We start from the raw sequence: 22593 nt of genomic DNA on the forward strand, positions 1-22593 counted from the left end.
TAGTTTCTTCAACGAAATGCCACTTGAACAATTTCCATTTTTCGTCTAAATTTTAATCACTTATCATAAAACACTTATTCATATCAATATAATACAATGGTTGATATATTTGTTTTAATTTCACGTCATCTAATTAATCCAAAAAGGTCTTTTTAAGGTCCAAATTCGTATAATTTTGTAGCTTCATTAGACGGGCGATGTTTTGCGTTGAATTCACTTCTTCAGTATAAAGTCTAGTTGCGCATTTTTCGTACACGTATAACAGATGTCAGCACCTGTCAGTTTTTTGCTACACGTCCACCTGACCGCCTGGAGGCCAAGGTCAAGGTGGTTACCATAACAACCAAGACTAGCATAACAGAATAACATCAACTTCTATCAACTAAGTATTTTTTTTTTCAAGGATATCAAAAAAAAAAAAAAAAATCTGCAACAAGAGGGCACGCTGGTTCATTGGTAGAGCGCTTACCTCTGGTTCGATTCCCGGCCAAGTGAGTTTGTGATGTACCTGATCGTCCGTGGGTTTTCTCGAGATACTCCCGTTTCCTCCCACATTCTCATTCCATCGACTCTCATCATCAATCGCTTTCCATAATCAATCCCTCTCCCTTAGCCTACAGGGCAAAAACATGGGACGTTAAACCGAAGGATGTCAATATATGTCTTTTCCCCTTCAAAGTTTTACTTAAAATATTTATACAGTGAACCCTCCATGTAACGGACTAATTGGGGCGAAAGGGTGTCGATAAAATCGGAAGATCGTTAAATCGCAAAATGTTCTGATCAATATTTAAAATATATTTAAAAATAGGATAATACTCGAGTTGCCAGATTTCTGGGTACAAAAATACGGACAATTTCGAGTTTACTGAAAATTGGTGAAATCCTTCAATTAAAGAAAAACTACTTACTACAGTATATCTATACATAATAAGATTGACTTTAAAATTAAAACTCTACCATCATAAAATTAGTTTGCTGAAAGTTAAAACATCTAGGTTAATCTGTTTGTGTTATTTGAACACACATGACACTGAAATGCTTTCACGTTTTCTTTCTTTTATGTAAATCCAAATAATATTTGTGTCTATATGTTAGTTTCAAATGTGTTAACTAGTGAAACATTTTCAATTCGAAACTTCTTGCCTGGAGTTGGAAATAGCATATTTTCAGTTAAGAGATCTTTTTCTCAAGAAAGAAATTAAATTTTTCCTGGCGACGTGAATAGTAGCTCTTCTCGAGCTATCAGCCAAGTGAAGGTATTGACATCCGACGTTTTGAATGCAGACATCGCATCAGGAATTGTAATGAAGCAGGGTGCCTATCGGTCACGAAATCAGAAAACGGTAATGAAAGTCAAGAAATTTAGCTTTTGGGTCACGATTTTTTTTTTATCTGTACAAATTTAAGTACAAATTGGAAAATTTTGTTCTATAAAACATCAAATTTCATCACCAAAAATGTCTGTGGTCGGCTTTAGACGCCACCAAGTAATATATAATAATAATAATAATAATAAAACTTCTGTCGCATGCATGAAAATTCGGCCTAATTCGCACCCAAATTTGATCTTGAGAATGTTAGGAAATTTTCTGGTTTGGTAAGGAAAAGGTCTCGAAATTTCATTTTGGAATTTTAGTAGACACCCTGTAGAACAGACCGGAGACGTGAGCATGTATATATAATGACTATAGGACAGACTGGACGTACAATAGAACAAATATACAAAGAGCACAGCAGCTACATAAGACTTCAACAACCCAAAAAGTTAGGACTGGCAGAGCATAACCTACAGCTTGGACACAGAATTGATTTTACAAATATCACCGCAGTAGCCAAGTGCAGCAACTTTTGGGGTAGAACAATAAAGGAAGTCGTAGCTATTTCACGGGAAAGAAACAGTCTCAATAGAGACAATGGGTTTCAACTCAGCCCTATCTAGTCGGCCCTTTTCAGAAACAAAAACAGACATGCAACAAAGCCATTTCTCGTAGCCAAAACAACAGCGAATCAGGAGGGAGCATCCCTCAGCCAGTCAGGAGCCAGCATCCTTCAGCCAATCAAAAACCAGCAATTCCCTCAGCCAATCACAAGCCCCCATTCATAACTATGTCCCTAAATAGTCACTACATACACATCCTCACGTCTCCGGTCTCTTCTTTACAATCCTTGAAGATGAATGCGATGTCTGCATTCGAAATGTCGGATGTCAGTGCCTTCATCTGGCTGTTTGTCCGAAAAAAAAAAAAAAAAAAAAAACTTTTCGCTCATAGGTGTCTGCACCGTTCGTAAACCCACCCCACAGGCGGCTTCGGTCCTCTCAGAGAGACCACAGTTTTCGTGATCTCTCACGTATCTAATATGAAAGAGTACAGAAATACCGCTATTTTCCTTATTAAGCATGTAATCAGTGTATTGGTAAGGAAGTAGTAGCTAATTAATCTTTTTTTTTTTTTTTTTTTTTTTTTTTCAATACGCGCTAGTTGTAGAATCTTACTATGAGTCATGTGTTCTCTGTGTGTACGTGTTAAAAGTGCCGTACAGTTTTAGTTCTGCAGAATATGTTTAAAATCTTTTGTGATGGGGATGTCTCTACTGCTGATGTCGTTGACAGTAGTAGAGTGCTAGTAAATACCTTTTATCCGTTGCGTGAATGTTGTATGTTTCAAGGTGCTCATGTTACCTCTGAACAAAGTGTTTCTCAGATGTATGGAGGAGCAGGAACGCATTCTTGAAATGGTTTAGTGCAATCCAACTACTAGCATGAGACTTATAATTAATTATTTTTTCACATGCACCGGGTGATTCACAAAATCCATAACAGGCCTCTAACTCAGCTCCTAGTGCACAGAAATCTTTAAAAAAAATATATATATATATATATATATATATAATATGATATGTCGAATCGCGTGGTGATGCTTCTGAAATCAGGGGCATCTCAGGAATACCTCTACGGGGGAGCATCTTCAAAATTTTAAATGGAAACATGGATTTGTTTTTCCCCCATTGAAACAGTCTCTAAATTTTGAACAACTTTGAGAGGAAATATTTTGCCGTACCGTTTGGGAGCGACATTCATTAATACATCAATGCGAGGATTTCCTCATGCTGCAATTCAAAAGGAAGAGCAAATAATTGTTTGAAACTAAAGCGAAGTACGAAAGTGCACATGAGGAAACAAATGATGGTTTTCGAAAACAGTCGTTTCGGGAATATCTCTTGGGTGGAAAGACAATTTCAAAATGTCTTTCTGAAATTGCTCTGTTGCAAATAACTAGGTTCATAACCCCTGTTTTGCTCAACCCTTTGATAACAGCAGATTCGTTACTTTTTTCTTCATTTCGCCCAATTGTTTCCTATTTCATTTTGTTCTAGTATCGTAAATAGTATCTTATCTCCCCCCCCCCCCAGCAACTCAGCTTCCGTATCAGCGATATGGTACAGTCCGCAGCAAAAAACTGCAACATGACAGGGGCGGATCCAGGGGAAACCTTCTTATTTTATATAAATAAAACCCATCCCAAAGTTTGGAGCCCTTAAAAGTACAGTATGACAACCCTTCCCCCCCCCCCCCCAGAAGTCGGTCGTGGATCCTTTCCTGCAACATGAGCATGCAAGTTTATTGTGAAACTACGCCTAACAGCCCAGGGAATCAACATAACATCTAAGTGGCATGAATCACGCAGGAGAAACCTCGGTGTCCTCCCCTGCACATTTATTTTGGAGCAAAAAACTTCGTTGTTTCATAATAAACTTACATGCTCATGTTGCAGGTTTTTTGGTGCCGACTGTACCAATTGTCATGAACTTAAAACAGCTCTCCCAAGGCAGAGAAAAGTTTTAAAATTTCCTTGTTGCCCTCAACCTATGGTTGAGGTGAGAAAGAAGATTGTCTATGAAAGTGGTGCAATATTTAGCGTTTCTTTCAACTTAGACAAAATCGAGACCCAAAATCGATCCCTGTTTCTATTTGACATTTTGAAGTTGTTTACTCCCAATAGAGGCATTCCCGAGACTCCACGTTTTCGAGAATTGCACGGTTTGTTTCCTTATGTGCACGTTCGTACTTCGCTTTAGTTTCAAACAATTATTTGCTGTTCTTTTTGAATTGGAGCGTGTGGAAATCCTCACATTGACGTACTAATGAGCTCGCGTAGCTCCAAAACGGTGAGAAATATGGCAGTGTTTCCTCTCAGAGTTGTTCAAAATTTTAACATTGTTTCAAAATAAATCTTTGTTTCCATTTAAAATTTTGACGTTGCCCACTCGTAAAGGTATTCCTGAGACGCCTCTGATTTCAGATGTATCACCACGTGATTCGGCTCATGCGCTTTGGTAATAAAATCTTTTTGTTTCAAAGATTTCTGTGCATTAGAAGCTGAGTTAAGACCCTGTTAAGGATTTCGTGAATCACTCGGAGACAATAAAGCAATTAAAAAAAAAAATCATCTGAAACTTGAAAGTACTGCCACAAAGATGAAAATTTTTTGGTTGGTGTAAGTACGACTGATTTACGGCCACACTGAAACTTATTTATTTATTTATTTATTTATTTATTTATTTATTTATTAGTACATATTTTAAGTTAGTACCAGAGATGTGTGTGATTTCAGAATAGCACTACGAATTTTCTTATAAATTCATCAGTCCTAATGAATACTTGAGGAACCATGTGAATTTGTAATTGATCGGAAGAAGATAAATTAATACACGCTTACGGTTAAGAAAAAACTTTATTGTATATTTCATGATACGTGATGAAGTGGCAGAAGCCACTGAAATTATTTGATAACTAATTACCTATCTGAATCTATAAGATAAGGATATTATGTTTCTACATGTTAATTCATTGTTTGTGTTGTAGTTCCTCCTCCGTCACGAGAAGACCCGGTTCCTGAAGACGCCCTTGAAGCAGTGGAAGTTCTAAACCAAGAGTGTGAAAAATTGAAAGAAAAACTGGAACAGTTACAGGTGATAGCGAACGAAGAGTTAGAGGATGAAGAAAGTGCTGGTGGCGGAGAGCCGAAAGAAGTGAATGAATCGGACCTCTCAGCAAAGGAACAAAACGCTCCTCCAAATGACAGTGGTGATTCTGAATTGTGTTCAACTAATATTGAGTGTAACAATTCTAGTGTTGAATCATGTAAAAATGCTCCTGAATCAGTCGTGACACCCAATACGGTTCCTGAAGAGAATGTGGAAGCAGTCAGCCCGCCTTCAACACAGAAAACGGAAGATTCGTCAGTGGGGAAGGAGGAAGCCCCGGCGATACCAGAAGTTGGAGAACCAGCCAAGGATGAATCTATATGTGATTCTAAAGAAAAACAGGTAATACTTTATAGTTCAGTTTGAAAAGAGGTAGAATTTGATAGGAGTCAAATATGCCAAAATGATTAGGGATTTTATTTATTTATTTGTGTAGTTGTGGTTTAGGTACGAATGAAATACCATCACATCAAATACGAAGGTAGTCCCAAAAGTACCCCCCCCCCCCAAAAAAAAAAAAATTGAAAAAGAAAAAAATACTACTTGTCAGCATAGTATCATTTTAGCTCGATACACTTTCCAACGATGTTCAATAGCTTCGATACCCTGCTTTAGTGTGAACTGTCGAGCTCCTCTAAATAGCCGTTAACCGCAGACTCCACCCTTTTATTATTAGCGAATATTTTAACACCGATTTTTTTTTTTTCAAGTTTGGAGAGAAAATAATCCGAATGGGCTAAATCTGGGGAATAGAGTGAGTGAGGATGCAATTCGAACCTTAACTCATTGATTGTGCTATCACAATAAGGAATGTATGAACTGATGCATTGTCTTCATGAAATAAAACTTTCTTTTTCATCAAATGCGCTGTTTTCTCTTGATTTCATCACTCAAATGCTGTAATAAATGTACATAAGTACTGGCCGTTAGTTATTTTTTCCTTTTTGAAGACAGTCAATGAAAATAATTCCACGTGGATCCCAAAAATCTGACACCATGATCTTACCAGCATATGGAACTGTCTTCGCCTTCTTTGGGGTCGATTTTCCCCTTTCAGTCACGTTGTTTTGACTGTTCCTTCGTCTCAGATGTGAAGTGATGGACTTTGGTTTTTATCCATGGTTAAATCGACGCACAAAGCAGGGCTTTATTGCTGTGAAATGTCGCCAAACATTCGATTGAAACATTCTTATGACGCTGAGTTTGTTCCATTGTAAGCAAACGGTGCATCCATCTCGCGCGCAGCTTTCTCATGTTCAAATTTTTAATCAATATGCGATGTACAGCACTTTTTGACATGATTACTATGTCTGCTAGCTCGTGCACTTTGGGTCAACGCTCATCCAAATACCATTTTGTGGATTTTCTTCACCATATTTGGTTTGGTAACCTCATTTGATTGACACCTGCGATGTTCGGCCTTGCTTAAATTCTGACAGCCAATATTTTACTGTTGTAAACGAAGGAGCAGACTCGCCCAGAGTAGAATCTGGCTCGGCTTTCATATTGGTTGAACTGAGACTTTTCAAATGTAAGTATTGTGTCATATAATAATGACCCATTTTTTCCATGTTTACAAAACCACTGAAAGCGTTCACTATCGATGGCTGCCAAAAAAACACTAAACCAGGGTGTCTATCGGTCACGAAAGTCACGAATGTTACGAAAAAGTCACGAAATCAGAAAACGGTCATGGAAGTCACGGAATTTAGCTTTTGGGTCACGATTTTTTTTTTTTTTTTTTTTTTTTTAACTACAAATGTAAGTACAGATTGGAAAATTTTGTTCTATGAAACGTCAAAATTCAGCACCAAATATGTCTCTGGTCGGCTTTAGACGTTACCAAACCGCAAACAAAGTACGTTTCTATCGCATGAATGAAAATTCGACCTAATTCGCACCCAAATTCGCTCTTGAAAATGTTAGGAAATTTTGTGATTTGGTAAAGAAAAAGTCACGAAATTTCATTTTGAAATTTTAGTAGACACCCTGTAAACAACACAGCGTTATCATACTTGAAATTTAAGCTTCATAAGGTTGGTACTTTCGACCATAGTAATGTTTCTCAGTCGCCATACGTCAGGTTGGGTACTTCTGGGGCTACCCATGTACTTTAATAATATGAAAGTACAAACATACTACTTAAAATTATTTATAGGAGGCATGTTGGCTTCGTGGTAGAATACTCAATTTGATGCGAAGAATCCGGAGGGAATTTGGGGCAGACAGAATCGTGTCCTTGCGCTTTCTCGGAGTTGTCTCGTTTCTGTCACGTTCTCATTCCCCAATTCTTTCATAATTACTCACTTTTCATTAATCATCCATATTCTTTAGCCTAAAAGTCATAAACGTGGGACGTAAAACTAGAAGGTTTCAGGCAATTGGTTATTTTATAATGTAGATCGAACAGTCCTTTCGGGGGTAGATATACGTATATATGTAGGTGGAAAGGAAGCGAGTTGAATTCAATGCCTGTCCTTGAGCCACTTTTGGATTAATCCAAATGGGTTTCGGAACATAAAATAGTTCTTACATTGTCTATAGTGAGATAGGATACTCGAAAATCAAGTTGGCTACCATTTACTGTTTCAACAGGAAATAAAATGTAATAAAGTAAAATGTAAGTTACTTGCGACAATTACTGTATAGTACTATATGTTGATCAGTTGGTATGAATTGTCGTTGTTTTGATGCTAAGCTATTTGAGCTTCTGTCGGATAATTGGGGAATCTGTAAGCGTTCTTCTGCTTCTTGCTTCATTACCCTAGTTCTTAGCTTCATTACCGCAGTTCTTTCATAATTCACCTGAATTTATGATTCGTTTCCAGTACATAGAATGTAGCATTTGGACATTCAAAACATCCCATTTCTCTTCTTTATCTATCGTGTGTTCTCAAGCTTCTGGTAATTTACTACTATTGTTTCTGCATATATGGATGTGTTGCAGTAAGTATATCTATGTTTATTGTGTTCTCAGACAGGGCCGCGGTGGCTCGGTGGTAGAGCGTTCATCTCTGGTGCATGGGGTCCTGGGTTCAAACCCTGCTTCCGCCAAGTGAACGTTGTGGTGGACAAACACCGTGTGCTTGGGTTTTCTCGGAGTTCTCCCGTTTCCTCCCACTTTCTTCATTCCATCATTTCATTCATTTCTTATCTTTCACTGTCTCCTTTAGCCTAGCTGGCATAACCGTGGGACGTAAAAGTCAAAAATTTCATTTTTTCCGTTCTCAGACAGAACTATACTGAAATACAGTAGTCTCCGAAATAGCTTTAGTCTTGAAGCAAGAGCCTATTACAGAGTTTCCCAACCTTTTCCAACTTGCGGCACACTACGGGTGTTACTTGGATTCTCGCGGCACACTTATAGATATTATTATTTGTAAATATAAAACACAGTGGTATTTTTTTCTGTGATTATTGATCTCACAGAAAATAAAGCTCTATCACTCTTTTTTCCCCGTGGTAAATCATTATGCTTATTTTTCATTCTAATTTAAAAATAGAAAACAATTGCAATGAAAAATTCTACTCAGGTTTTAAAAATGCGCTTTCTTTTGAAAACTGTGTCCAACCTTTTACTAAGAACGAAGATCACTAAATATCGAACGGACAAACAAATCTCTCTTACTTTTAAAACACAGACTAGGTAATTTGTCGAAAGGATTGAATGATATTTTAAATTTTCAAGTTACGAATTAGTCTGCAACAATAAAGAAGCAATAATGGTTATAACAATGATAACCATTTTTTCAACATTAGAAATGTACAGAACAGTAACCCGGTATGAAACTTAAAATTGTAGATTCACCAGTAGAGGTTCATAGTAATGTGAAATACAAATATACATTTTCCCCTAGGTTTTACAATTTGATTGCTATAAAATTAATAATTTTGTTTCGATTTTTCGCGGCACACCAGTGGCCCATTCACGGCACACCAGTGTGCCGCGGCACACTGGTTGGGAAACTCTGGTCTATTAAATGTATGACACACTATTTGACATATAATAATTGCTGAGAACTTACCGTAAAATTGCGTCGCTTAGTCTTTTTACTGTATTGCATCAACCACTCTTGCTTCGGTCTCTGTTTACAGATTAAGTCACTCACATGAAAATGTAATATCTTTTTATGTAAACATATTGCACTTTTGTGGTGCAAAAGTTGTAAAATTGGTACTAACAACTTTGGGAAAACTTGTTCCTTTTTGTTATTAAAGGATTCCTGGAATGAGATTTCCTGGTGGAGCCTAGAAACTAACATTCAGTGTTGACAAACTACGAACTTCTCGACCTCTGTGGACTCTTAATTTCTTGGAGTTAATTTCACGGAATTTATGCACTTCTCAACCAAGATGTATTTGTCTCCAAAGCGAACAGACAATGCATATCTGTTATAAACTAGTGGTGCGTACAGAATGCAAGGACCTATCTTCCAAATATGCTAATAACATTGGAGTCAAGGTTTGCAGATTAACTTGAACCATCTAGCGGTAATTGTGTAATGAGGGAATGTGCCGACACGTTGCCGAAAACAAACCTTTGCTTACGAAATCACAAATGACACGGACACACAGTTGGGTTACTGCCATGTGCAGCACTTTGGAACGCTATTTGTAAATGAAAGCCGATTGTACCAATTTTCGAACAGTGAGTGTAGAAGTGATCGCCAGACCTCTATCACCACAACTCCACCATCCTACGGTGGCCCTGCGTAGCATAGTCGCTAAAACTCTCGCCTTTAGTGCGAGCTGTCCCAGGTTCGATTCCCAGTGGGGAGACTGTCGAAAAGGTGTAACGACTTTTTCAGGAGCTCCTCCGTGGCTAAGCGGTTAGCGTACGCGCCTTTGGCGTGGGAGACCCGGGTTCGATTCCCGGCGGGAGCTCATGTGGTTCGGATTCCACGTTAATCAGTAGGTCCACGTCTCATATAGCCTCGCTGCTGAAAGGGACGCTAAACTAAAATCAACTCAACTCAAACGACTTTTTCAGGTCAGTCATCTACTATCCATTTCATAAAGATAGGCCCCTGACTTCGCGGTGCTGCCGTGACGTCCAGTCAAAACTTATATTGCATTGTCGTACCTCGTTGGAATTGCTGGAATGTTGTATTTTTAATACTTAAGACATAAAAATTTTCTTTGTACTATGTAGTGAGAAAAAAATAAAAATTAATGAAAAAGTGCGTATTTTTTCGTACTTTTTTGGTAGATCAATGTTTATAGAGCTATATCTCAGAAAAGAGATCACGTGAAATAATTTCCTGTGTACAATATGTAGATGCATCCATTAACTGTAAGTTGTGAAAAGTTCAATTTTCATCACTTGATATTTTTTGTGTAATTAAAACAAATGTGCAAAGCTCTGATCTCCTTTACCATGGTAGGTAGAGAAACGTACAAAATACTGTTCGAAAATTTGGAAGTCTAGTATTCCAAATATTTGGAACTATTAACAAAAAAGGGTTTAGTTGGTAGAGTATTTATTTTTTAAAAAAATATGTTTACTTCAACATGTTCTCTGCGTTAAGCGGTGAGCCATGTTGCAACCCAATCTTTAAATTCCCCGCGCTTATATGAAGAAACAGCATACAGTAAATGGAAGTGCGGCAACGCTGTCGTGCAGTGTTGTCGCGTTCAGGAAGCTTGTAGCGCGAAGCCTACTTCATAAGAATGTAATAGGAAAAAGTATTTATTATAACCTTTCACAACATCATAAAAACATTAATGCATGTACACTCATGTCTAAAATTATTGTCGCATGTCTATAAATATGTTATTGTAGGAATATAATTTGATAACGAATTCGCCTGGTATTTCTTATAATGTTAGTATGTGTATAATCGGCAAAGACATGTAGGCTATGTGGAAAATTTCATGTCAAAAGAGCAGTAAATAAGAACAATAAAACGAAACTAAAATTTTCTTATCCATTTAGCAACATTTTGTTTTACTCATGCTAATTTTCGTATTCTTTTCCTATGAAATTTACCACAAATATACATTTCCCGACTCTACATATAGTATCAGTATGAAAAGTACCCTGCAAAATCATTATCAAATTATATTCTTACAAGAAGACAGTTATAGATATGCGACAATAATTTTGGACATGAGTGTACACATCTCAATGTAATCGAAATAAAACGTTGAAGTAACACATCCAAAAACTCATCTCTTAATCTATTTACTTCATTCACTTTCGTCATGACTTTGTTGACTCATCGCTGCTCCTGCTATCTTCCCTAATATTTATAAACAATTGCTCCATTTCTACCTAGCTTACGAACATGTTAAAGGTTAAAAAGAAATGTGCCTTGGCAATCACGTGTTCACCCAAGTTCTGCGATCAATTCCCTTGCCGAATGTACAGTAACACAGAATGGGTCCTTTGTTTTCTTTCAACGAAAGAAAACAATGCAATGAGTAGGTGACGAGGGCTGTATTTGCGTCTAATCACGTCGCACTGATTAAGTCTTCAATACTTCCCTTGGGTTCGTAGGCGTCAAAAACTTACACACGCATTCATATCACATGGGTTCATTGCAATGAGACGGACGAACGGGCATTTATATTTTCGTGAGTATATCTTGTGCTTTTTGATTTAAAAAAAAAAAAAAAAAAAAAAAAAAAAAAAGTGGATATTCCTTCACGAGCGGCGGTATTACAAAAAGAAGAGGAAAATGTTTAGCGATAATGAAATTACAGAACTGATGAATGACTCTGACTCAGACGGTTATGAGTTAGTAATTAATAGTAAGGACATTGATTATTCTGTGCTCAGTGGCGTATCCGGGAGTGAACAAGATAGTAACTCTGTTTCAAGTAAACCTGAGGCTGCGCCGGAAAAAAAAAAAACGCGTCATTCCTATTCAAAGGCAGATTCTAATGTAGCTTGGAGCTCTTAGATCTGAAAACAGATTTTCTGTGAATTGTAAACTCAATATTACATATCAACTAAGGTTGTATCATATAATAAACTTTGTGCGTGTTTTTGTTTCTGTGCAAGTGTATTTTGTACTGCGTGCAATAAGTGAAGAACTGACAAAAATCAACAAATTTTCGAGGACCATCACATGCAAATCCAAACAAGATAAGAGTTCGCTTTTCTAATTTTGAACTCTTGGTACATTTACTGTATATCCTGTTAATTTCTAAGAAATTGGTTTAAAAGCTGTGGAGACATTACATTTTTAAAATATCTCTAAAAAGTGACGGACAGTGCGTAACAAGTTTAAATACCCGTCCGGCTGAGAGTGTATACGCGTCAGGAAAATGTGGCAACGTAGCACTCCGTATAAACTGCGATAGCGAAGGGCGCACAGTAGACAAAATCATAATGTCATATTTGTGATTGTTTATCTTTTAAAACAAGTCAAAACAGTTTGGTTGAAAAAGCTACTTTAAGATCTTTCTAAAAGTTTTTTCAGATTGTTAATACACCGCCGCAATTCAGAGATAATGATGTCTCACTTTTTGCTGAATAACAAGAAAATTACTACGTGTTGAGTAATGAAATTTTCAGAACTTGCAGGTAATATATGCATCTACATATCTTGCACAGGAAATTATTTCATGTTAACTCCTTTCCCAGATATAGTCCTACAAACATTGATTTACCAAAAAAATACGAAAAAATACGCACTTTTTCATTAATTTCTATTTTTTTCTCATTATACAGTACAAAGAAAATTTGTATGTCTTAAGTATTGAAAAGACAACATTCCAACAATTCCAACGAGGTACGACAATGCAGTATAAGTTTTGACTGGACATCACAGCAGCACCTCGAAGTCAGGGGCCTATCTTTATGAAATGGATAGTAGAGTGAGGTGTTTCCTGTTTCCTGTTTTTTTTTTTTTTTTTTTTTTCATTCACATCAGTCAAATGGCAGAATGGTACCCAACATGCAGCTGTAAGGGGGCTTCGTTCCTTCTCCCCTTCCCTGGATAGTGTGCTCGTCGAGAGACGTGATCCCTCATACATGGTGGGCAGGGTTTATATATGCCTGTCATGCCCAGAAATATGTATAAATAAATAAATCTACTATCCCACCACCCTACCCGCTGATCTAATGGCTAGCACATGTGCCTTTGGTGCACGTGAGGGTTTGATTACAGATGGGAGAGCACGAAAAATATTTCATTCGATTAATCATCCGTCTCCTTTATCCTAAATAATCCAGGCTCTGTCCATAAGAGCTGTAGAAAAATTGGGGATGACAGCAGATCTCTTCAGAACCTGTTAGATGGTGATTAAACAATAAAAAAAATCGAAGGTAACACTTCCGCAACCGGGGCCTTCATTGCGAAATTCGATATTCAAGATGGCGCCCGCGCGCCAAGTACCAAATTATATTTAAACTGGGATATCTTCTCACAGAAACAAGATAGAAACTTCGTTCTTGTATCAAATTAAAGAAAATGGATAGTATACAGTGGCGTATTTAGGGGGGGGGGCTTCCGGGCTTAAGCCCCCCCGAAATCTTACTTAGTATAGTAAAGTATATGAAATATCTTGCAGAATTTTCACATTTTCAGGCAAAGCCCTCCCCGAAAGTTAGCAAAGCCCCCCCCCCCGAAAGAAAATCGTAAATACGCCACTGATAGTATAAGTAAGAAACCTGGGTATATTGTTTACATGTTGCCGCAATATTTTAAAATAGCGGTCATTTGGGACAAAAATCAATTTTTCCCACTTCTTAAAAAATGACGGAGCTAATTAAGTTTAAGTTCGTTTCATGACAAATAGCTATGAAGCTATTACAAACATGAAAACGCAACCCAAAATAATTAAAAGAGCATAATCTTAGCTTTCTATCGTTACTAATATCTTTAGTACATCTTAAAAAATGACGGAGCTAATTAAGTTTAAGTGGCGCAGGGTGTAGCGTTTTTGGACTGCTTATCAAATTACGGGAAAAACATTCACTACGGCCAAAACTTTCGAAGCTATTACTTTTCAACAAATTAAAATAGTCCATTTATTTTACAAGTAAATTAAAAGTAATAAGTTACTGTGTCGTGGGAAGTGAAATAATAATATTATTGCATTTATCAATTATTATTATTTACATGTTTGTTTATATAGTATGTAGCTATGTAATTGTTATACTATTTTGCTGACTCTGATCTCATGAAAATTTACTTTGGTTTGATGATAGCATGATATGTTGTTGTGAGAGCTACTAATATTTAACGTAAAGTTTTTTTAGTTTCAAAATGTTTACAAACGTATGAATTTAGGTATGTTTTAGAGAATATTTACATATTTCTTTTCAGAATATAATGTAAAATTACTGACACAACATAAATACTCAAAATAATATTTAAATTTTCCAAATATTTTAGCTAGTGCTTGAGAGCAATATTTGTATATTTCTTGTAAATTAAGACATTACAGGATAAAATAAAACTACTCACACTCAACACCGTAAAGTTATTAAAATAAGAAGAGATAATTTTCTAGAAATGAATCTTAATGTAATTATTTTAGATAATTTTCTAGAAATGAATCTTAATGTAATTATTCTTATAGGCTTAAATTGTTTTTTGGAATGCTAAATAAAATTACAGACAAAAAATAAATTCTCAAACTAGTAAAAATATGTGAACATTTCTATACAACTAAAAGTAACAATAATGAAATATATTGCAAATAATGCTAAAATGTGTTTTGTAGTTAATCACCTATGGAAAACATCAGGAGAATTATACTTTTGTGTAATATTATCAATCACTTCCCTGGTATTTTTTCTACGTATTTTAATATGGAATACTACGGTCCATTGTTCTACGTTCTCAATGTGTTTACATCACATTCTTTTGCTATGAACTTAAGGACATATCCACACACGAACCAGTACATTTGCAGTAGGAAACACAATCTACATCACGTTTTCGACACTTACACCTTCTTGTTCCGCAACTTTTACTTCCACATACACTTATAACATGTTCTGGCAAACAGTTGAGTGTTGCACTAGGAACTAGTGAGTTGTCTTCGTCAAGCTGCCAGCCATATTCCAAAGGATTGAGAGGGGCACTTCCTTCAAGCACAGTTAAACAAGTGTGTACCATGAAGAATGACCTTTGCAAGTGACTTCTAAGAGAAGAGCTTGTGGGCGGAATAGTTAACAAATTTGCCGTTTTTGAGTGCGTAATCTGTTCTTTTCGAAGTTCGTCAAATGATTTCGAAGAACTCCCGCATTTGATAACTTGAACAAGGTACTTTTCTGCATTCTCAAAGTCTTTCGGCTCTTCAGACTTTTGTTTTCCGAAGTTTTGAAGCAATTTAACAGGATCTGCTTTAATAGCTGCTGATTTTGTACCTATTTTACTTGTGACATGAGCCTGTAAGATAATGGGTGGCAATAATGACTTTACTAAGAGGACCCGCTTTTTTTAGAAAGTATATGGATAGGAATAATTTCTGGTGAAGATTTTCTCATCCATAGTTCTGCTAATCCTTGGATTTCAAAGGTTGAGAAATAATGTAGCAGATATACAAGAACATCTATGTCATTGGAAATCACTACAAAACGTTGAATATTTTTCCTGACACAATGCTCGATGTGAAGAATTATTCTTAAATCTGCTTCTTCTATTGGCCTTTTTAACTCTTCGTGCAATTTTGGAACATTTGAAGAGGAAGTGACAGATATAGCAGGAGTTTCACCATTTTCAAGTAATAAACCACTCATATACATTTCAAAGGGAATAGACTTTTCTTTTGTGCAGAGGTAGTCTTTTAAGACATCTTGAATTTCAATTTTGTTTTCCGAGGAAGCCCGAAATCTGTCCATTTGTACCGGTAGGGATGTGGTAGGTGACAGATTTGTTACTAGCATAGGTGAGGCGGTTACCCTTCTCTGTCTTTCCACATTTTTCACTGAGGTAGTTAGATAACTATCAAACACAAAATCCTCACGGGTGCATGTGCAAACACTGCTACAGCTCCTGAAGAATACATCAAACAGATCAGCAAATGTTTGTAAACCTTTCACTCGAGTTTTACAAAGTTGGTTCATGACATCAACAATAATTGCTGTATTTATTGGTGAATGGTCTTCAAAGTTGTACTCAGACGGTTCCAACAACTTCTACAAAGTAGACATTAGTTCCGATTTGTTTGGCTTGGTGGTTGCACCCAAATTGTCCAGCAATGTGGTGGAGTGGCACAGGTCATATCGCAATATATCATCTAACAGTAGCCCTCTCTCCTTAGCGATGTTTACCAGTCTCTGCGCAGAAGCCAGCGATTTGACAGGTGACATCTTGGAAGAAGTGGAAGATGACACTACTTTATTTTCTTGACGAAATTATGGAAGTTTTCGTCTGTGAATGGTCTTCGACAACGGAGTTGTTTTGTACAAAAAACGCTCATTTCGGAATGCCACACAAGCTTCATGGCCACGTGTCAGGCAATTCAGGATTTCTTCCGCATCAGAATCTAGTACGACTTCATTTGACATGAAATGGTGCAACTTCACAGGACTATGTACCTTGTACGGATTTTCTCTGCGCTCCATAAATTCTACCATCCTGTCAATACAGCTACGAACTTCATCACCTACATTGCCAAGGAACTCATGATGAATTTGCAAGTCATAGTCTGTTTGTGATATACCAAGAATCTGACTGAAGGTTTGACGTATTGAAAGAACTTTGTGGTATGACAGTTCCCACTCTGTAATATAGTTCTTTCTGCGCGTCTGACCCACAATTCCTCCCGATGATTTCTTAGATCTATTTATAGTCTGCTCAAGTGCCATATCAGCTCCAACTGCGCTAAATACATTGTTCATTCTTCTGACTACGAAGTGACCATTCATGAACTGAGCATTTATTTCTGGATGTTGAGTCTCCAAATTCTTCATTTGCTCAAGGTAGAGGGACGCCCACCGCAGGTAATTAATTCGATTGAATGCCATGAATACCGGAAGCAACTGCTGTACAGTATATAGATGCAGCGGCCAATCTCCTTCTCGGTCAGCTCTTATAAGGCTTCTCAGCAGAAATACTAGATGTAGAAACTGTTCAAGGTAGCGGCACTGCTCTGAAATTGAGCAGAGTTTCTCTGAAAAGTTCTGCAAAGCTTTCGATATTTCTTCTGAATTACTGACCAACTCCATGAACTGATAGGAAGCACGTTCAGCTTGCCTTTCTTTCGTAATAGTCATAGTGTCAACGAACTGCTGGATGACAGATGTATAACATTCACCTTCTTCCAAGAATGCCTTCCACTTTAGCATAAACACAACATCTGCAATCATAAACATGCCTCTCACTGCCCTAACATAGTTAGTTCCCTTAAGAATACTCTCCGTCTCTTTGGGCCCAAAAACAGAATTTTCTATGAAAAGGGACTCCAAACCACTACCACAAATATACTTTCCTATGCAGGCCAGAAGGACTTTTGTCATGTGGAATGATCCTAGCATGAGGACAATGTTTGGAAATTCATTGCTCGTAAGTTGAATTTCGGCAGCAATGTGATACACCCCTTCGTCACATACTACGGGCATTGAAGGCTGGTTTAAGTGTACAAGTAGGCTCTGAAAGTTTTTCATTGCTGTGTATACACTATCATATTCCGTTACTGGATACGGCAGTACTGGAAGAAAGCCAACTTGTTTCTTGGGAACATTTGAATCCGTTATCATGGCATTCACAGCACCCCACGTTAGAGCGGATTCTTTAGTTTCTAGCTCGTACGCAGCGTGCATTATGTCTAGAGTTAACTCCTTCTGACGCAGATTATTGATGTCTAAATCATACAATTCAGGTGAAATTGTCAGTGTGTTTTGAATGGATATAGGTTGTACCTTCCTTTGGTATTTCTTCAATTCCTGAGATGGAAGCAAGGACCGAAAATGACTGGAAGTCTTGCTAATACCGACTTCCGACAATTTCGGTTTCGATGGCACTTTTGTTGGCACCTCCTGGAAAAGCACCATGACTGTATCGTGGCTCCCATGCATTCCTGACAGAGTAGCTTCTTCATGGTCAAAATTGTCCATAGCTCCTATCGTGAAACTATCACCCTGAAAGTGGCTTGGAAGAGACAAGGTGGAGGAACAGGTCTTAAGTATATATTGTGCAAGGTTGCTTCGTGCTTGCATGATTTCTTTATAGCCAACTGACACACCTAATTTGTTCATAGTTGAGATCAGTTGCCTGCTTTTGCGTTTCTCATGAATTGAATGTGCCACCATCAAATGCATGGGGGTTGCTTTCCTGCCACGATGTACATTATAGAATAAAATCTGGAAGATTGACTTCAATACATTCTGCAAATTTAGATTGTGTTGGTCTGGAAATTCTTCAAGATCATTTTCAGTGTTATCATCAGTGATATGTAGATCTTGGCTTGAATCCGCAGATATGATGTTCAGCTTGTCCACTTGTAGCACTTCTGCTAGAAAATCCAAAACAGGTTGAGAAATTCTAGTTGTTGACCAGAACTTATGAAGTTGCTGACTGTCCCCAAATTCTCCTTCAATACCAAAATATGTGTGAAGGAGAGCCGTTCGTACTTCTTTCGCTGCACTCTTAAGTATATTGATCGATCTCAGTTTGTCAGCTACTTCTTCGGCACTAAGTAATGAGCTGAAAACTAGAATCGGTTTATTTCTTTCCGAAGGCTTCGAAAACCTGGCTTTTTCTCCGAAAACTCTTAAGATATAAAGTTTAACTTCGTTGTTATTAAAAGTCAGTTCACTGTTTCCATTAATAAAGTCTCGAATTTCCGACAATGTCAATCCACAACCTTTATCCAATAGTTTCTTGATTATTGGTGCCACTTTATTAAACACTTCATTTTATTAGTTTTCTTAGACTCGGTAGTTACGCCATCTGATTTCTGAGAACATTTATTGAACTTTAGAAGATAGTACTCAAGACAGGTCTTATGATAATATAGATCTGCACCGAAAACAGAAAATTCATCCTCCAAGTCACAAGTTCTAGTAAACACGTCATCTTTAAAGAACATGGTTGCTGATAAAAATGTAATTGCACGATTTGATTCACACATTCTATACTTTTGTTTATTTCCGTTGTGCTTCTCTTTCCCACATAATACACATAAAATATTTATTGCTTTCTTGTTTGAAGATGGTGATTGTCGGGCTGGAATATCTACTCTCATTTTCCTTGGTATTGGCTCAGATTGAGATTGTATTGAACTTTGATCCTGTTCTGCAGTTTCACTACTTTGTCTTTTCCTTTTCTTTCGTAACAACACATTCTTGTTTGTATATAACATGTAACATGCGTTATTACAATGATACACAAATTTTGTACCTGGTTGAAGATCCTTAAGTCTTTTCAGAACATCATCCTTGCGAATTTGAGCCGCAGCTATAATAGCTTCTCTCCCTCGGAAAGACGATGTTGTCTTACCGGAAGATTTATCACAATTCTGGCAAATGATGCAGGCATTTACGTATAACATGGATACAGATGAAGGGGACTCTCGGGATAAGGAGATGCCAAACAGGTTTTATGTAGTCATTTTTAGGAGATTAGTGCCAACTATGAATTTTTATTATTCCACTGGCCACATCAGAGTCTGTAAAATAAAACAGAATAATAATTACATGAGCTACATACTATATGAACAAACATGTAAATAATAATACTTGATAAATGCAATAACGTTTATTGTTTCATTTCCCGCGACACACAGTAGCCTATTACCTTTAATTTGCCGATAAAATAAATGGACTATTTTAATTTGTTGAAAAGTAATAACTTCGAAAGTTTTGCGCGGAGTGAGTGTTTTTCCCGTAATTTGTTAAGCAGTCCAAAAACGCTACACCCTGCGCCACTTAAACTTAATTAGCTCCGTCATTTTTTAAGATGTACTAAAGATATTAGTAACGATAGAAAGCTAAGATTATGCTCTTTTAATTCTTTTGGGTTGCGTTTTCATGTTTGTAATAGCTTCATAGCTATTTGTCATGAAACGAAGAGAAAGAAGCGGAAAAAACTTATTTTTGGCCCAAATGACCGCTATTTTAAAAGATTGCGGCAACATGTAAACAATATACCCAGGTTTCTTACTTATACTATTCATTCTCTTTAATTTGATACAAAAACGAAGTTTCTAGCTTGTTTCTGTGAGAAGATATCCCAGTTTAAATATAATTTGGTACTTGGCGCGCGGGCGCCATCTTGAATATCGAATTTCGCAATGAAGGCCCCAGTTGCGGAAGTGTTACCTTCGATTTTTTTTATTGTTTAATCACCATCTAACAGGTTCTGAAGAGATCTGCTGTCATCCCCAATTTTTCTACAGCTCTTATGGACAGAGCCTAGACTAAAAGGGCAAGGGTGTGGGACGTTAAATAATAATAAAAAATCATTTTCACTTTCCACCATCCGGTTTTGTGACGGAAAAAAATGACCAAGTTATTCAACAGTTGTAGCACTGTTAGTGAAAAGCCCATTCACCACGGCAAGGACGTCATCTTTTCATTTTTTTCCGTCACAAACCGAAACAATCATGCACGTTGAACAGAACAGTTGGTTTAATGTGGAACTCATGCCAAGGCCGTCGTATTTCGATTCAAAATGTCACTTGTAGCTGAATCCACTTTAGTTATGCCGCTTACAGCGCCATCTATGAATACACTTTGGAACTTGTTTGTTCTTCTGTTCCCCCCCCCCCTTCTTCGAGTAAATTCAGTTCAAATTTGAAGTCATTCTGACCAGTGGTTCTTTCTTAACAGCATTTTGAAAGTATTACTTTAATTATAATCACCCTGTATATATATATATATATATATATATATATATATATATATATATATATATATATATATATATTAAAGAAGAAAATGAATTGTTTTATACTTTTGCAGGTTTCAGACGCAACCGCATCTTAGACACCTACGTGATCAAGTACAATTGAAGTCCTAATGTAAGAAATAATGTCGATTTTACTTGTGACTAAGGTTGAAAAAAAAATCTTTCTACTGAGCATCCATTGAAGTTTCTCTATCATAGTGCATGTGCATAATATATAATATGAACTTTCTCTACTTTTTCTCACATTATGAGAGCAACTGGCCTATCGTATAATATGATGCAACGTAATGAACAATGGCTTAAGTAGCAAAAAAGCTAATCGAAGGTTTATATATTTTCATCCTCCCTTTTGTCTTGTGTGTATGTGCTCACAGGTTCGTTTGTAATTTTTACCAATAATGGAATACATGTTTGTAATTTTTATTGTTTTTTATTTACTATTTATTTTCATTATGTACTTAAGAAAGGAATAATAAGTGATTATGTTGGCCTTAAATATATGCGCACATACACATTGTTATGAAAGCAATAGATTAGATAGATTCTATAATAATTAATAAGAACAATAGTGTAAACATAATATATAGTTCTGTGGAACTAGAATTCTAATCAGCTTCAGCTTTTCTGATTAAAATTCTGTACCTAGGTAAAAAGTGTGGTTGTATTTATTTTCCGAAAGTGAATTAGGGGCGGCTTTCGGCGTTGGGGAAAGACGTCATGTCGCCTACAAAAATATGTCCTAACATTTTAGTAGTAGAATAGGTAGTAAATTATTTTTTAATGGTTACAAGCGCTGTTGTACTCCCGCTACCAACAATAGCCGCCAGTGATGTTACAATGTATTTTTTCAAATCAGTATTCTAAATAAACAGATAAAACTACTCGATGTGTATAAACATTGAAAGAGAAAAGGTAAACTTGTATTATGATCAACATTTTGTAAAACGAGCGAAATGGTTGTGTACATACGAACGAAATAAGGTTAGTGCTGTAAATTTTTGTGTACTAATGACAAGCTTCGAAAGTAAATAGGTTACGCTACAATAATTCTTGTCAGTATTCCTGACTCATTAAAATAATAATAATAATAATAATAATAAATACCTTAAAACATTATTGATTTGTTTTAATAGTATGACTTAATTCTAAAAAGTAAAGTTTTACCCTTTCACAACGCTACATTTCTGTAATGAGTTGTAATAGGAAAACATATAGAAGTGTCGTTCATAGCTTTTTTTCTTTTTTAAGAAAAAACACCCTCAGTGGATTCTTTTAAATTCTAACCACGTTTTTCTTTCTCATCTTCAAATTGGTCAGACATTTCTCTTATTCATCAAACAGTAAATTGAACCTGTAATAGAACACACCCTGTAGTTTCCAGAACTGCAACGTTCAAACAATCACGCAACTCATGGAGGTACTACAAAAGATGTTGAAAATGGTCACCATTTACTGTTTCACGCACGTTCATCCGTCTAATCCAGACTGAGCAGACGTTCCGGATTTACTGGGATACCCGGTTTTTCACTAACTGTCCCGGTGTCCCGAGAACATTTTTCGGGACACCCAAAGGTTCCTTTTTTTAATGGTCGTTTTGCTTGAGAAACTTGGAATTTGTTGTGTGTGTGTTCCCGGAGGAAATGCTTATTTAAGAGCGTATGTTTAGTCTAATGAGTATATATTGGACTGCAGAAAAAGTCGCTTTAACGTAAAAACATTAAAAGCAATGCTCATGGTGGAAAATCACTCCTGCTCAGAATTTTATAATTAACTCATAGAAGCTCTTACAGAA

At 36.7% G+C, this 22593-nt stretch overlaps 1 protein-coding gene across 2 annotated transcripts in view; it reads left to right on the forward strand.

Annotated features, from left to right (window-relative positions):
* Window positions 1-21848, forward strand: part of LOC145664460 (beta-taxilin-like) — a 64315-nt gene extending 42467 nt beyond the window's left edge. For both annotated transcript variants that reach the window (XM_081731167.1, XM_081731162.1), the window contains exons 9-10: window positions 4868-5331; window positions 20855-21848. In XM_081731167.1, the coding sequence (XP_081587293.1) occupies window positions 4868-5331; window positions 20855-20878 (488 nt within the window). In that variant the 3' untranslated portion in view covers window positions 20879-21848. The remainder of the gene's footprint in view (window positions 1-4867; window positions 5332-20854) is intronic.
* The last annotated feature ends 745 nt before the right edge of the window (window positions 21849-22593 follow it).

The sequence above is a fragment of the Thermobia domestica genome, chromosome 1 (genome assembly GCF_964235325.1).
Source record: "Thermobia domestica chromosome 1, izTheDome1.hap1.1, whole genome shotgun sequence".
In the NCBI taxonomy this organism is placed as follows: domain Eukaryota; kingdom Metazoa; phylum Arthropoda; class Insecta; order Zygentoma; family Lepismatidae; genus Thermobia; species Thermobia domestica.